This window comes from Sceloporus occidentalis, unplaced genomic scaffold (assembly GCF_023333645.1).
Source record: "Sceloporus occidentalis isolate IW3139 unplaced genomic scaffold, rSceOcc1.0.p SCAF_63, whole genome shotgun sequence".
NCBI classification, from domain to species: Eukaryota; Metazoa; Chordata; class Lepidosauria; order Squamata; family Phrynosomatidae; genus Sceloporus; species Sceloporus occidentalis.
The window spans coordinates 5,455,692-5,473,922 of record NW_028317043.1 but is presented as its reverse complement, the minus strand read 5'-3'; the positions used below and the strand labels follow the sequence as shown (position 1 = coordinate 5,473,922).

Here is an 18,231-nt window from a genome sequence, read left to right as displayed (position 1 = left end):
AGATGGAAGATAAGATCTTTATGCTTTAGATAAAATAAATCTGTATCAGGTTACTGTTTATTACCTGTCACTTTATATCTGTAGAAAATGAATGAATGATTGACCAAACCATACTATACAAAGCCTTATTTGCTTCAACAATTAATGCCCAATTAAGTTGCAGTACTTTTCTGTGATTATGCATCTTTTTGTATAGTACATATATGTTTATTGTGCATGTACATTTTAATGAATATTCTTCATTTGATATGCCAGTAAAAATGTCCGCTGATGTCATGGGACATGCTGCTGTTTAAGGGGGAAATTGGCAGGGAGTGGGGTGTATCATAATGGCTCTCGCGTGACCCGTTTCCCGGTGGTGACCTGGAGACCAGGAAAATTGGAGCTTCTCCTGGTGAAACCTGGAGAGTTCCCAGGTATGCACACAAAGTTACTTATGTACTGCTGTATGGGCTTCTTTGTTGTGCACATGCCTGTTTATTAATACAAAACATAGCATAGCACAGGATGGGATTCCAAATACTATATTGTTCTACCCTCAAACAGCTGTTTATATAATATCGATGAAATATATCTGACCCATCACTCAATGCCAAACAAAATAATATCTAGGTAACCAGGAATGGTCAAAGTTATTCATTTGTTGCACTAGCATTGACAGTGAGAAGAAAATCTTCCAGGCAGTACATTTTAGGAATACATTTTAAATGTTATGTTGTGTTCCAACAGACGTGTAGGTTGTCACATGCTGTTCAACAATATTTCATTTTGTGTGGATACATCAAAGTGGTGTCAGCAACGGTTTTTTGTTGCAAAAACAGCTGCGTCCGTGGAAAGGTCAGAACTGATACTGAAGTCTTATTAATGTAATATGAGTTGTGAAGACTTACAACCGTCTACCAGCTGTGTTAATATTCATAATGTTAATTGCTAAAAAGAAGATCTGATACGAGTGTAGCAGGGAGGTAAAAACAAACTCTCCAAAGACTATGCTTATGCTAAATTTTATTATAATTTGAATTCTAAAATAATCTGCCTTTGTTTGCCAGCTGCAAGTAATATCCTTAATTATACTATTCAGAACCATGGACAACAACCTATACAAACAGTTTCAACATCATAGATACTATTTTTAGTTGGACTGGACAGGATGATGATGAGGTTTGATGACCTAAGAACAGCCTTTGGCTGGGTAAGCGCTGCTGCACATTATGTTTTTATGCTCCCGAAGCTGTTTATGGTTTTACATATCAGGTAAATTAGGTAAATACAACCTTAGATGAACAACACATGACATATTACACCGTGTCATGATTTATTCAACAAAATTAAGCCAAAGTGGAGAAGCCAAGTATGAAAAACTAAGTACAACTTATGATTCAATAGCTTGTAGAACCAGCTTTAGGAACAAAAACTTGAAGTAATTGTTTTCTGTATGATGTAATCAGTCTCTATAACATCGTGGAGCAATTTCGGCCCACTCTTCTTTACAAGGTTTCATCAGTATTCAGTAAATTTGCAATTTGTACAAATCCGAATGCACAAGTCTAACGCCTATACTTTGTTGAAATCACATCAGCATTTAACAGGTCCCAGATTTGAATTTAAAACTGTGGTTTCTTCTTTAGAGAAATTAAAATGTGTATAAGGGTATTATATAAGGTATAAAAAATATAGAATTAAATAATTCTGTTTAAACCAGGTACCGTAAAATATCAAAATGTTGATTTTTTTTCCTTTGTGACCTGTTAGCACATTTTGCCAAAAAACTGAAGATTTATAATTAAGGCTGATAAGAAATATAGGCTTCTTTGTGCAAAGTTGGATTGGTTCAATGTTAGTTTAAAAAAAAACAAAAAACTTGGGCTATCAAATGCTGAAATGCAACAAAGCACCATTGCCTTTGACCTATCTTCAACTGAAATATTCTTCTTTCTGCAGTTAGTATGTTAATTGTAAGATTTTACAGGAAAATATTTCCATAATGGCATAGATTGTTTTTGGGATGATATATTCTTTGAAAATATGAATAGTTACATAAAATAGGTGTAGTCCAGTAAATTACTCCAGACCTGACTTTTATGCAAGGCCAGATTTCCCCATGAGGCAAAATGTATCCGAAATTCACATTCTCATTCACTCTCATTCCCTACCAGTTGGTCGACCACTTCCACTTCTGCTTCCACTTCCGCAGCTTCTTTTACTTCATCATCTTTTATCTTCTAACTTCTATCTTACTTCCCTATCTCCACAAACATAACCTGGCATGAACCTCCTCCAAAATGACTGAGCTTCCAGAGACATCCTCTTTCCTGATCCTCCAACTGGGCCAGGGGACATCACCAAAAGCACCAACCATTTTGGCTGAAGTTCATTTTAGGGCAAAACAGCTGTGCTGTCGGTGACCTCCTCACACAACTGGAGGATCGGCCAAAATGACAGTGCTTCTGGTGAAGTCCTCTCCCCGGATCCTCCAATCAGGGCAGATTATGTCACCGAAACCACCACGATTTTGGCAGAAGTTCACCTTAGGGCGCCTCCATTTTGGTGCACCAGGTTATGTCTAATGCATCAATCAGGTGAGAGGATGTCGCCGAAAGCACAGCCATTTTGCCCTAAGATGAACTTTTGCCAAAATTGCAGCTCATTTGGTGACGTCCTCCCCCCCAATTGAAGGATCGGGCGAGTTGACATCACCAGTAGTGCCATGGTTTTCGTTTGGAGTAACTTTGTTTCTTACACTAGTTGTGATTAAGTTCCTGGCAGTCTTGAGCAAAGTTATTGATGTGCATCTATCTTAGCAGGATGAATCAATTTGCACTTGCCTTTGCAACTGGTCTTCATTGCAATTTTAATGTTAAAGTAACACAATCTCTTGGCCTAACCACTTACTATAATATAAACGATGCATATTTCGCTTCCGCTTCCAATGTCCTAATTGACATAAGCACTAGAAATTGGATTTCTAGCATATTGTGTGGGCTAGGAAATGCCAGGGTGCACTTCAGAATATTGAACGCCTTCTGGGCAAATCTCCAGCTCTTTGTAAATCTTGATCTTATGCGTAACTTTGCATTGTGCAAAAAAACTCTTTATTTTGAAGGAACCATAATTATATTTTAGTGGCCTAGAATTATTTAACTAAACAAAAGTCACATCCCGACCAAAACCAGATACAACATTATAAAATGTTTCATAGATCATGTAATAACCTACTAGAATTTTTATTTCCTTATGGCTTTAAGCTTGGCTTTATTTTCACTACACATAATTATATGTTAAAATTATAAAACAGAGTTTATTGTACTAGCATTTGAGTCATTAGTGGCTTCCTCATTTTATATATGCTATAAACAAATTAAAATAAACAATTGTAATAACTATTTACTTTAAAACAAATAAAATAAAATAACTAAACATTACTAGGTGTAATGAGAATTATGTATAAAAAGTGACGACTTAAAGAGGAGTTACTGATGAAATGTTTGCGCTGAGTGGACAATACCAACGCCAGCTATGGGCATAAGATTTTTCAAACTTTTCTCTGAATCACTGTTTATTTATAACCCTAAATGAGTCACACGCATAACCTTCTATAGGATGCAGTGTCACATTTCAGGAAAAATAATGAAAGCTATAGCATTTATTTCATATTCCTTAGGCTTTAGTATCTCAGTTTGAGGATGTAAATTAATGAGTCTTTGGCCAAAATGTGCTTGACCATTACTTTAGTGTAAATCCTTGCTCAATTAAGGCATTTTTCTCTGTTATCTTAAATGAAGTCTGCAATGACCTCAGTGAGTAGCCTTCATGGTCATTACTTGAGAACTAATGCTGGATTTGAGTTTCGATCAAACTTTACTTGGGATTTGTTCAGAATACTAATATATGTTTTTGCTATTCAAAATATGGTATTTCAAATCAATTCCTTGATAAGATGGCATAATCTGAACTTTTTAAACATTAAATTTACAGTAAGTAAGTATTACATAGTTACATAGGCTGATAAAAGACATGCGTCCATCAAGTTCAGCCTTTCCCATGTCTGTTTATTTCTTGCTGTTGATCCAAAAGAAGGCAAAAAAACCCAGTTGTGGCTCTTTCCAATTTTGCAAAAACTAGGGGAGAAAAATTCCTTCTTGACCCCAGAATGTTTACTTTTATATCATAATTACTGTCCAAGAATGATCACCCTATCTTTTTTCTGTCATTATTCGATCAATAGCTTGGGTAGTATTATCTTCTTATCTCTGTATGAGAATTAGATAATAAACTCAAACAACAACTTTTTTAACTTTCAAAGAAATGAATTAAAATAAATAATTGTGATATGCTTTATTTCAAGAAATAATGGAACTGTACAATCTATTTTGATTTCAAAATAGATGCTGGTACCCAGAAGAGATGTTGGAAAGATAGTACTACCTAGGCCTATATCATGCAATTATTTCTTTTTTTTTTCATTTTGTTAGAGCGTTCATCATTGATGTTCATATATAGAAAAATGCATTTTTACAAAATATGCTATACTTAATACATTGCTTCAATATCTAAATCCCTATGTCCAAAGTAAAAGGTGTTCGCTCTGATGTTCCACGGAGTCTTGATTTTAATAAATGGCTACATGTTTCTGTTGCAGGAGGATACTGATCATAAGTATTACACTTCTAGAACATTTGGTCCATTGGATTCTGCCAGCAGGGATTTATGGGTAGACATCGATCAAATGGAAAAAGAAAAAGTAAAGATTCATGGAATTCTGTCAAATACACATCGTCAAGCAGCAGTAAGTAGTTTTAAATATTGTCTATGTAACAACAGAAAACAGTTTGGAAAGAAATATATTAATGACTTATGTATATAGTTGGACAGTTACATTAACTGCTGCGATACTTGAGTGCTTAATGCAAGAATTGTCTGAAATTAACCAATTTTAAAATCCTTACAAAGCAAATGAATAGTTAAGGACAGGGCTGGACTAGGGATAACAAGCCATCCCTGGGACTTTAAGGCTCGTGGCTGCTTAGTGATGTAAGTCTAGCCGGTGGCCACATCTGCTGCACTCGTTTTGATGATGGAGCAGCAGATAGGGTGCCTATGGAGCGATGTCGGGTAGCGGCCCACCGGGCATTTGTCCACTGTCCCAAATTATCAGTCCGGACCTAGTTAAATGGAAAAAACTGCAAACTTATTTTATGTATAATAACAAATCCAATTGTTGTATCTGTGCCACAATAGCAGCTATACTATTTATTTTGTTATACAGTACCATTTATTGAATGGTGGCAACAGATTTTCTTGAGAGAGAAGGAGGTTTCTATATCTGTCAAGTAAACATAAATTCATTAAATTCCATTATTCCATTTGAATCCATGATTTGCAAAAATTATCTGTGATGGTAATAATGCCACAGCAATCAGTGAGTAGGTCTGACAAACAAGATCATTATATTGGTTGCTAATGTGATAAGATAATAATTTTCAAAATTGCTTTTTATAAATAACACCTTATTTTGTTTCTTCAAAAATACCTATTAAAATGATGGATATTTTATCAAGAGATGTCCTGTTAATAGAATGCAATACAATTTAAAGAATTTTGTTGACTTTCATTAGTGGAAACTTGGCATGAACTTGATTAACTACCACTAGCATCCACCAGTAGCGTATCTTTGGGAATTCTGAGTTGTGCCACTATAGAAAGGAGTGAGAGATGTCTTCATAATGCATATTTTCATGGCACATTTCAGAATTCCTCAATATTTTGTCATATACCTGTTCCCTGTAATAATCAGACCAGGTATTACATATGGAAATAATAATAGATTATTGTCTAATTTACTCATTCAGTTTAGTATCTCTCACTATCACTAGTTTTTTGATATTCTGCACTGATGGAGGATCTTCCTATGCCTTTTGCAGAGGACCTGAGAAAATGTGTGCAGGTTTTTGAAATATTTCTAAGAAGTAAGCCCCCCCACAACGATCCTGAGGAAGTTACCTTTATGTTGTGTATTTGTTGGGATTCTTGTTGCCTTGATGTGGTGCCTTTGCCGTGACCCTTGTGCCAATACCTTCTGTGACTGCAGAGGAGCTAAAATTGAACTGCGACTGAAGTGTAAGCCTAAATAAATATTAAAAATATCGGAAACTGTTGTAGCACATGAAATGCGCTAGAAAAGAAAGTTCAAACAAAATCCTGAGACATGACATCTTTAAGAGCCTTTTTGATAATTTATTGTGCTCCCGTTCGGCCTTTTAAAATGTTCAGGCATATTAACTTTTAAACTACATGACCACAGATCTATATATCCAATGATTTAAGTATTTTTACATTGAAAAATCAAAGTGGAATGAAGGAATGTAACATTTGTACCCCAGAGGCTTCCCAAGCTGTAAGTTTTGGTTTTTTTTAAACAAAAAAAATCACAGCAATATTACTAAGCTACAGAAGGGCAGCATGTACAAGACATTTCATGGAACTCACAATACACTGTCCTCTAGAAAAAGTCCAGTGACCTGCCAAGTTAAAGGAGAAGTCCTATTGAAAACAATATATTTCATCTTGATTATAAAATACAGTGCCGTATAAAGTAATGTAGGTTAGCGTTGACAAAAACTTGGTTTTATCTAATTTTGTTCCAGCCAGAGGGCTGCCATATTTACTGTTTAATCTCCTGCCGCCACTAATTAACCCTTTCCTTAACAAAGCTTTTTCGTATGATACGTACCATATTTTTTTTTTGCCATATGTTGCTTTAATCTAGATTCCCCTTTTCCGTGTTTGACGTACCCACACAAATTATACATCCTTTTTTCAGAAAAAAATAGGGCTTTTGTTTGAAACCATAAAAACATGCAAAATATAACAATAGTGAGTGCCAATATGTAAAAACCTATAATAAAATAATAATAATTTTTGCAATTTTGCATAGAATTTCTTCTATACAGTAGGTGCCACTGACGAACAATGACCCAAGTTATGTTTGGCAACATCCCCTGATTACAGACATACCTCACATACATATTTCTTTACGTACTAGAGGCCCACATCCATCCCTTACCTACTAGCCTATAGGGTAGTATTTTTAATAAATCTGGCTTAAGGGGTTTGGTGGTAGTGAACGTAGTGAACCTTTTGTGGATGTACTTGTATGTCAAAAGGGTAACAAAGGGTATAGGGACTGGGGCTTTATAGGCTGGTTGTAAATGGAATGGCTACGAACTAATCTGGGCTGTGAAGCTGCAACATGATTTAAAATTGTGCTGTGAGATAAACAGAGTATTTGTCCAACCAGATAGTTAGCAAAACCTATTGTTTAGTCAGTGCTAGTGGGAGCTAGGATTTTGTTCTGGTTTATAGTTTTGTTTGCATGAAACAAGCCCCATTAAATGCACGAACATGACGCGCGCCGATTAGTGTGGCAATTGCCGCACGTCGCGGGGCCCGATCGGCTTGCTGCTCAGTGAGGGAGCAGCAGACCACAAGGCTCCTGCCTCATGTTTTAATAGGTCATATTTTGTTGTTATGGTACGTACGTTAATAATTCTGGGGCAAGCTCGTTCCCCATGTCATTACAAACGTACAGGTACCAAAGCCCTACCCACCTGATAGGTGACCTATTCTTATTTCTCAGGATTATTTCTTAATTCCCCCCGGCCATGTTTGATGTCACTCAAGGGCACACTGTCAGCACTCAGAACATCTTCATGTCATGATTCTACTATGTAAACTTAACCATATTTCTGTAATCATAACTTTGAAGGTGCTAGGTGCTGCATTCCCTGTGTGACCCCAGTGCCTGGACAGGACATTTGCTATCCTTTGAAGATGCCCTGCTTGGGTGCTCTTTGTGTTATAATAACTTTATGGTTTGGTCTGGCCAGGTTTCCAGTCAACATTTGTGGCAGGGCATGCCCTAAGAAAAAGCTAGATTTTCTTTTCATCATGCAAGATGCCTTGTTAACCCATAACCATAGGACTTTTGCATGACAAAATCCCCCACTCCCTTTCTTTAAAAATAAAAATAAATGCTACTGCTATGCCTCCCGGAGCCAATAATTGCAAATAAGAAAAGAAGAAGCAATGTACCGAAAACAAAGGAGTTACCCATCAAACCCCCCTGACTGCATTTAGCCAAGGGCTCCAAATCATGTCAAAAGAAAATGGGGCGCTTAATAAATCACTTGTTGTGATTCTCGTGTTTCAGATTCGCAGTCAGAAAGCTTTATAAAAACAGGAAACAGATAGCAAGATAACCTGCAAGGTTTATTTATTAATGTATTGCCAAGGCTGATAGATATGGAAATTCTCTGCATATAGTGGGCTGGATTCATTGCTGGAGATAAATCAATCCCAAGTAATTCAAAAACAATCCTTGTATAGATTGATGTGAAAAAAATAGATAAAAAACAGTGATACATTTTATCTCATTTAATGTATCTGTTTTTTATTTCATTTTCTAACATTTTTTTTTATATCTGTACCCAGCTGTCATACCAGGGAACTTTCTGGATATGCTCCCCCGGCTCGCTTTACTGCTCCTTTAATGAACTAGGAGAGTTGAAGCTGAGCAAGAAGAGGCATGGTTAGCTGTATTAAGGGGCAAAACAGGTGGGGAGTGAGTGAAGACTCTCACTAGGGCTAAACACTATCCCTGCCAGAAAGGTGCACCCAAGGGCTAGTCATCAGCAGTTAGCCTGGGGCTTCAGAGGCAAATAATCATACTCCAGCTTTTGACTTCTTCAGTAGGTTGATAATTTATTTGGCATTTTATTTAAAATAATTTTGTCTTTTGGACTTGGTGTAAAGATTGTGTATTTTCCTTAGATCTTTTCCTTCTTAAGCACCCATCATTGATTACATTTTTGAATGAATTTGAGCTAATTAGCTGATTTAGATTTTCAGTTATCAATTCACACACCTTTCAACATTTTAATTTATTTTTTTTGACTGAGTTTAGTTTTGTTGCTTTAAAAGCCGCATCATGCCCTCGTAAATGACTACTAATTTTGCCGATTTCCCAAAACTATTCTACATACGTTAAGATGTCTCCCAAAAGCAGACAATCTGAAATGCAAATCCGTGAGATAATCCAGTTGGGAGATTAGGCTGTCTGGTGCTCTGCTGCTTCATGGGCTGGAAACGATGATGGCCAGTGCTCAGCCAAAATACATCGCTCATAACTAATATTATCTATAGTGGTTCCCTTCACTAAAATTCTTACCCTTCCCCTCATACCACCCTTCCAAAGGGTACCTGAGGTAATGACCAGCCATAAGCAACTTAAGAGTCGATGACAGATATCACTATACACTTACCAACCAAGAGATAGGAAGTAGTTGAGACTAAGGTGAAACCATGAAACTAATATATTTTATGTTTAATTTTGTGGCCATAATTATAAAAGCATATACTGAATGGCATCATTATAAACATACAGATGATTGATTTGCAGTTGGCATAAGCTATCAGGTCAATGAAATGAAATAAACACTGTTGATAAACAGGGAAATGTTATTCTGTTAAGTTACATCTATGGTAAAAAAAAAAAAAAAAAAAAAAAAAAGCACTTTACCTCTGTTAACAAATCTGACATTTATTAAAATTTTTAGCCTTCATTTAATGGTGATTCTAGAAAGGCAACATTTCTAAAAATGAAAATGGCAAAAAGCACTGAATATAGTTTTCTCAGTCGTAAAGGTTAAACTATTTTGATTTTGATGGGAAAAAAAATACATTAAACTCATACTAAACATTTCTCATGAGAGAATTTCTCTTTCAATTATATTGGCTAAATTGTTTCCAAGGTAACAGATTCAAACGGAATCCTGTTAAGAGCAAAACTGAAGTGGTGTTTGTTGAAAATCTTGAAGTATAAGGAATAAATCACATTTTGACTTTTTTGTAATTTTCTATTTAAAAAAAAACACAAAAACTGACTTACGCATTGTTCCTTTGCAGAGAGTGAACCTGTCTTTTGATTTTCCATTCTATGGACATTTCCTGCGTGAAATTACTGTGGCAACCGGAGGTAAGTACTTCTCGACCCGTGCACCTTTCAAAAATCGTATATGCTTTAGCTTCCGGTGTTATAGAAAATAATATGTGTATAGTTTAAGGCGGAAAAAAGTAGTTTGTATTGAGAAATATATTTTTGAAGAAAAACGTTACAAGTGAAAGCCCTGGAAGGATAATTCTTACGCTTCGTAATAGTAAAAAGATTGGAGGCTTTTAGGCGGAAAATTCATTTTTCATGGTTTTCAACCAATGATTATATTTCTCCTCTCACTGCCTTCAGACCATGGGAGGCTATTGTATAAACAGTGTGTGACAAAATATGAATGAATAAAGCATTTTTTTACATAATATTTTTTAGATTAAATATAAAAATTAAGATTGTGTTTCAAATATTAATTTTTCAGCGTTGAGCTCAATTATTTATGAACGGTCTATACAAATTACCGGTTCCTCCTAAACCGCAGATTGTGTGGGTACAATCCAGTAAAAACAGTGATCTTAAGAGATACGTCCCCGAGAAGAAAAGAGAGACAGACTTAAAAACAAGTTGCTGTTATGTGTGTGCACTTTTATTGCGTAGTTATAAGTCAAGTCGTGGTTATTAGGAGTCAACTGCCCAGTTGGTTGTAGTTGTGATAGCAAAGTATGGTTTGTTATATGTTTGTCTACGGCATTACTGATATTGGGCACCAGTGGAGACTGTATGGCCTGATGGTAGACTAATTCTCCTCATCCTTGTACACTTCTGACGTAGGACCATGAAATGTTTTCTTTATTTACTTTCTAAGGCTTGGGGGGCACCAACAGTTTTTATGCCTAGAAGTTCTTAGGATAAAAGTCTTGTCCTACAATTTGGCAAAATGTGAATTTAGAGATTTCACAAATTACAATTTGAAAATTTTGTGGTTATATCCGTAAGTGTCCTGGAAAATATATAGTTCGGAGAATTCTTGACCATGGAAGGTGGGACAATACTCTGATATAATGCTGTAAGAGTGAGTGCCTAATCTTATGGTGGTGATCATCCCCATTAATTTCAGGTCCCCACCCCTTTATAGTCTCTTGTGGGCCACAACCCCCATTCTCACCTTCTATAAGGAGGAAGAAAGGGAAACAAGGTGGGTAGACTTCCAATGAGAGAGGATATGGTGTATATTGGCAAGCTACAAAAATATAGCTCTTTTTATGTTATTTGTTTGTTTTTTTTGTGAAAAAGTCTGTTTGTCTACAATTACAAGGTTGAGGTAAAGAGGATAATAATGACAATATTAGTTGATTAGATAGAAGAAAAGGTTCCAGATCAGAACCCAACTCCCAAAAAACAGTACAGTGGCCAGAGATACTTCAGTTATGCCTGTGAGGGTATATTTTTTTTCTGAGAAGCTATACACTGATGTATGATACAGTCTGTCTAGTGCATCACAGTTTTGCAGCTGTCCATTATGAATCCACCCTGACCCAATTAAACCTGTTGGTTGCGTTTTGGATTTAAATCAAAACCCTATGGCTCAGTGAATATGTCTGTAAGAAATGTCAAGGATGAAATGCATCTGATCTTTCAAGTCTCTCTGTTACGTTACCTGAAATGTTAAGTTATTCGGATTTGCGTGTCAGTTTCTATCTCTATTTCTATGTTTCTTTGAGCATGGTGATTAGAGAGCCCTTGCTTGTTTCTTGTACACAGATTGCAGTCATTCACTTTGTAGAGCTCCTTTGAAATAAATTTGTAGAGACAGCTGATTAGCAGTTGTCGCGAATTTAAATTATTGGCTTAATAAATCACTTGCAAAGAAAATATCCATAAAAATTGTATTCTTACTTAATCCCATATATTATATACTGTGACAGTAAATACAAGGAACAATAACTATTGAGGAATAACCTCTCTAAGCATTCTAAAATGAAAATAAGAAATCGCTTGTAATGCATACCCTTCTTTGCCGTTTGTATAGCAACAATAGCAGTTCTGCACAGCTGCAATCAAATTTAATGATCAAATCCTCGGAAACATATACGTTTTGGAAATGTTTACATTATGTGTAAGACTCAGCCTCCTCTGAAGCAATATGTCACATACAATACAAACGTTTTAAGAATCATATGGATAGAATTAGAAAGTGAGGATAAATACCAAAAGTACACCTAAACCTCAACATATCATTAAAAGGTATTACAAAATGAACTCGTTTTAGTTTGATTGGTAAACTATTGCAATGACATCTTGTAATGGAACAGCATTTTCATAATTATTTGTATCCATTAAAGGGATAACTGTAAAGCCCATGGGAATATATGACTTAAGAGATAACATTTAAATGCTAAATGCAAATTTCTTATCTGAGTATACTGCACAAGAGGTAACCGGCAGATGGACCGGCCACACAACTCTATACTAATGCAAATAGTGTTCAAATAAAGTATATTATTACACCTATGTGCAGACTGACAGAACAAAGGCAGATGTATGGTGGGAGACACCTGGTTGCAGAAAGGAAACAAGGAACGATCATCACATGAGAGGAGGGAATAGGTAGTTGTGTATTTGGAGATGGGTGAGGAGATGTGTGTAGGGAAATTACTTATGAAGTGGTTGATTATGCTTTTCCATTCCCTAATGTGATATTCTCAGACTTCTGCACCCTGACATATTGTGAAAATTCTTCGACAAGCTGTTGCCTTTAGCTGTTATACGAGACTCGCAAATTCCATATTGCAGCATCCATCAAGCAAAAACTTTAAATAGTTACTTCAAATACTTTTTTTGGTATGTGTTTGTGCAAGGCACTGGTCTAACACTTCCAGATATTCTGTCATTAATCTTTTCCAGTGCTGCTTGTATGCTGAACATCTGGTAGTCTGGAGTATCTGACTTGATTGATTTTAAGTTAGAGCTGCTCTAGACAAGAAATCAACAATCCACATCTATGATCATTTCTTGTGTGCCACATTAAGATTACATTTCTACAGCCTTAGCATCATCCACTATAGTCACTCGAGAGCTCCAATGTTTTTTTTCCCATTTTTCTAAAAATACTTTCCAATTTATGGTAAAATACAATATAAATAATGTTTTACCTTGTATGTATTTCAGAAGTTTCTCACCTTCTTGGTAGAAGATCCTCTATAGTGGGCAATGGTTAGTGCGAGAGCTTAGGTGCTTTTTTTAAGTCCAAGAGTATATGCAACTTGCCTGATTTCCTTACTTCCACCATGCTGCTAATCCATTACGTTTATTAGGGCACTGAGGCTTTCTTTAGCACTCCTATTTTCTAGCTTTTATAGGAGCATGTTCTTTGTGTGGCTAATGTTGGACCAATGTATGACCAAGTTGTATTCACCTAGTAAAAACAATCGTTGAAATAGGTCACTAAACCTAACGATTATCCTGTCATATGTTAGTTGTATCAATTGAGTAAAAATATAATGAAATATTTTGTAGATCAGAATACCTATTCGCAGTAAACAACCCCTTTTTCCACGTTTCTGCTAAGAGAAGTAGCTTGTGAGTTACTTGCACAATTTGAAAATGTATCCTATGTGTTTTCTCCTTCTATGTGCATTTTTATTGTGTTGCCCAACTGTGGCAGCATATATGAGTCATTCTACCATTTTAACTTGACATTACTTTTCTGCAGTGATGGGATTACATCTTAAGATATTTTGAAATAGACTTTGGATGTCATGAGGCTACATGTAGCAAGACAGTCTAACTAGCAAATAGTTTTTCCCACTTTTGTCCCATTGTCTATTTATGTTCAGTGTTAGAGGCATGCAACATTATGACAGATCCAACTTCATGGATAATAATGAGTTCAGATTCATCTTAATGGATTTATGAATAATTGTGTTTATACATGTATATCAGAGCCGTAACCACGGTTCTTTGCTCCTGGGACAGGGTCAGAGATACCACCCCGATTCAACATCAAATCTGCTTGAGGAAGAGGATGCAAGAGCAATGGGGTTCTAGTGCGCCGCGTACCTTTTGGCACCGCGGGCAGCTGCCCCTTATACAAATGAAAGTTACTGTCCTGATGGGTATATTTACAGACGCTTATACATGTTTATCTCACAATCCTTAGAAGTAAAAGACAACTCAAAGCCTAAGAGGTGAATTGGCTCATGGTGATTACCCGGGCTTCATGTACAAACATAATATAAATAAAAGTGCATTCACATGAGATGCCAATGTAAATTCACAGCTCCATAAATCTCAAAAGAACATGATATAAGTACGTTAGTGTATATCTGCAAACTACATGGATCCACAGACTTGACCCTTTCTTTATCCTGCATATTATTACCTGTATGTGTTGTAAGCTGTGTACTCTCATCAGTGAATCACTGCAAAAAAAACAACTTTATTTCTTATTATAAAATAATGGATCAGCTAGAACACATAAGGAAAAAGACTAACTCATAGACTATTCTTAAGTCTCAAAACATGGAAGGAAAAACAAAATGGTGCAGTATGTAACATAGAGAAACAAAAATCCAACTTAATTAAAAATCTACATTTTTTAATGTGATGTGTATTTTTGCAATGTACTCAAGCCTGGTTCAGAGACTCCATTAACAAGTTTTATGTGACCTACTTTTAAATTAGAGCTGTTTATCACTGTCATGAGATTGAAGCATGATTAAGAATGTTGTTTTCTTTTGATGGTTTCTAGCTTCATCATGTACTAATTACATTGTTTTCAAACAACCAGCTTCAAAAGTTAACAACACTTTATTTATTTGGGAAATAGGACAATATACAAATAATTCTATACAATCCTATCCTATACTATATAAGTAATTTTATACAGAATACAACTGCCAGTACCAGTTCCTCAGTCTGTACCGTATTTGCTCGAATATAAGACAAGGTCTGGAATATGGCGGTAAGTCTGGGGATGCTTTGGTAAGTCTGGGGGGGGGGGCAGAGTGGTATATCAAGGGGCAGAGTGGCATATAGGGGGTAAAAGGCACATCTGGGGGAAAAGTGGCAAGCCTGGGGGCAGATGTGCATAACTGGGGAGCAGGTTGGCAATTAAAAGGAAACAAAAACAAGAAAAGCATTTCTCTCAATCATAGTTTTATTAAATAGTTTACATGTGAATTAATATTTACTAATAAATCTTTTTTTCGTATAGGGTAGTCTTATATTCAGGCTTTCTTTTTTTCAAAATTAATATCCAAATTTGGGGGGTAAGTAAAATTACGGTAAGTAAATTACAAGAAGGAAGAATAGAGGTGACGATATAAAATATTATAGCAATTTATATGGAAGAGAAACTTTTTAGAGAGACTAAACGAGAATGAGAGTGTGAATGAGAGTGAAAGTGAGCACGGGGCAAAGAATTTCGTTCCCGAATGAAAAAAGCTCCCCCTCCCCTGATTTTTGTCCAAACCAAATGTGTAGGGAGCATAATTTGCTGCCTAAAAATTATTGGGACCAAAAACGAACCTAAAAATTCTTCAGAATCTTTTTTGGCCCATTTGCACATGTCTAGTAGGTGTTTTAAATAAATACTTTGATCCTACTTGTTGTAACTGTTGCTACAGTTTCAATTACAGGTCGGTCTCAAATGTGCAGCTTCTTTACACAAATATTAGAGCCTAAAGAAAATTCACTTTGACTAACAATCTATTTCTATACTGAAAGTTATAGTTAAGAACAAATGTAAAAGGAAATCCCCTATTAGAGATGCTTAAGTTCTCTTGTTCTGTTATATTCAGATTGATTTTAAGTAATGCTTCAAACTTTACTGTTTCTTTCAGCCTAATTGCATTACATTTTTAATAATTTCCGGCTGTTCAAATTGGCTTATAGCACAGTGGTTCTCCAATTTAATGCATTTGGAGGCCACTCTTAAAAAGCATTGTACACTAAGGCAGGCCTGCCTACTCTGTGCCACATGCTGTCATCAAAAATACATCGTTAGAGAAAGCATACATTTCATACAATGCACAACTTTTCTGTTCAGACACTGTTTCTCCCTGCTGACACTTTGTTTTATATACATACACGTTTTTAAGATAATTGTCCCTTTTTCACATTCCTGATATCATCGTGAGGTCTTGGAGGTCTTGGAGACAACCTGGGGTGTTCAGACCACAATTTCAATACCACAATTTCAATACCACTGTGAAGGGTAATAAGTAGAAATGTGATGTCATTTTTTATTTCTTCAAGATCCCTGTCCAGTAAAAACAGCATGAGAAGGTAAATGACGCATACCAAGTACTGCCCGCCCTTTATGTTACATTGCTTGAAGGATCTTTGCCAAAGCCAATCACAAGCACATCTGATTTAAGAAATAGGTGGGCTAAGCAAAGCAGAATTTAGCAGCAATGTCTTTTAAAACAGACATTTGCTCATTTAGTACATGCATGAAAGGAACGTAATCATTTAAGTAAAATGTTTGGAAAAGATGTGCAAGTGGGACAGCACCTTTAAAACAACCAAATGTGCAGACTAACTCTTTTACTTTGGATATGGAATATGGATTGCATGACGATGTGTAACATGTATCAAAGCTTGCCATCTTTAGAATCTTTACCTTTCTGCATTACATTGCATCCATCATCTTCACACACTGTTTGCTTGTCTAACCTATTATTGCATGTCTTCAATAAAACGGAATGATTTTTTTTTTTTTAATCTTACACATTTTCCTTGCGTTGAATGACAGTTGCAGTGTTTCATCATATATATCATTCTTAATGGGACACCTTTTGTTCATCATTAAAAAAAATCAAAGAAACAAACCTTTCACTATATTTTATTTTCATTCTTGCGCTTAGTTTTATTTGGAACAATATTTTGCAGCACATATTGTGTTGCTTAAGGCTTTTAACATATTTTTGGAGAGTTAACTTACATGCCTATTTATTCTGAGTATTACTGGATAATGGCACATATGTATATCCTTGTACAAATATCTACAGCGCCTTCACATCGTCTGTAGATGAGTGTTTAACGGTGGTTTTCCATCACCTTTACCCACCATAAATTATGTAATGGTAAATCCTGCAAGTTCAGCCTTTCCAAGACATCCACGTATGATGACAGAGTGTATCACAGCCATGAAAGTCATAATAATTTGTATGTATATAGACTTCATCAAATGTTCTTATACATTAGGTTGAGATAAAAATGCTGCTTTATTCTGCCTCAAAATTCCTTATTCTTACTAAATTTCATAAACTTACATAAGCAACATTAAGACTTGAGCCTTGGCTGTGCCTTTGTCCACAGGCCTAAAACAAGTTTCTCTTCAGAATATGATACAAGGGAAAAAAAACACTTTAGTTGATGCTAATGTCATCAAAGGAGAGGAATTTAAACATTTAATGCAGAATGGAAACATTATGTGAAGTATAGGAAATGTTTGGGAACCTCACTTTTTTTATAATAACATTAAATATTTCTATTAATGAAATGGGGTTGTCTTTAATTATATTCCTGTAATAAAAACAAAAAAAAACATTTACACAATTTCTGGACATTATTTATAACATATATAGAACAGTAACTGTAAATATTTATGCAGAAAATAATCAACCATTCTAAGAAATGTAATAATAATTATTATTATTTTGGAACTTAAAAAAAAATCATGATGCTGAATGTGTCCCATAATTATGGAATATGCAATACATCAACTTTCAATTTTGTGGTTTAGTTGACTATAAACTGTTATTAATAATGCTTAAATATGCTGAAGTTCTGAATTCCACAGCCAGGAAATCATTCCAGTCAGCTTACTGGCACTATTACTTGTCAAAACATGAATTATTATTTGGATTTGACTGTATATTGCCTTGATCATTGTATATGAAATAAAGCTGAACTCAGATAAAATAAGTGTATCAAATATATGTTAAGCAAAGTGAGTCTTCTAATGTGTCTCTTTTACACAGGGACAAGGTCAAACTAATTTAAAAACAGGTAAGCATTATAAATACCTACAAACATTTAAGGAGATTAGCAATCCCCTCTTGTATTTAAATTCTGTGTGCAAACAAAATGCAAAATGTACACTATTTAACATTTTAAGCCATAGCATTCCGATATCCCAAATACGTGTACAGTGTAAATAGGCTTTCAGTGGATGCCAGTGGTTTATTTAAAAGAGAAGTTTAAGTACAATATGATTTCTCGATAACAGTTGGCATATTGCTCAGTGTAATATCCTAAAACTGACAACCCCCAAAGACTGA

The 18,231-nt window shown here is 35.4% G+C and overlaps 1 protein-coding gene across 1 annotated transcript in view; it reads left to right on the top strand.

Moving 5' to 3' along the window:
- LOC149287227 (plexin domain-containing protein 2-like) overlaps positions 1-18,231 on the top strand; it is a 104,366-nt gene that overhangs the window by 22,590 nt on the left and 63,545 nt on the right. The window contains exons 3-4 of the mRNA XM_089493200.1: positions 4,640-4,786; positions 9,964-10,033. Coding sequence (XP_089349326.1) covers positions 4,640-4,786; positions 9,964-10,033 — 217 coding nt within the window. The remainder of the gene's footprint in view (positions 1-4,639; positions 4,787-9,963; positions 10,034-18,231) is intronic.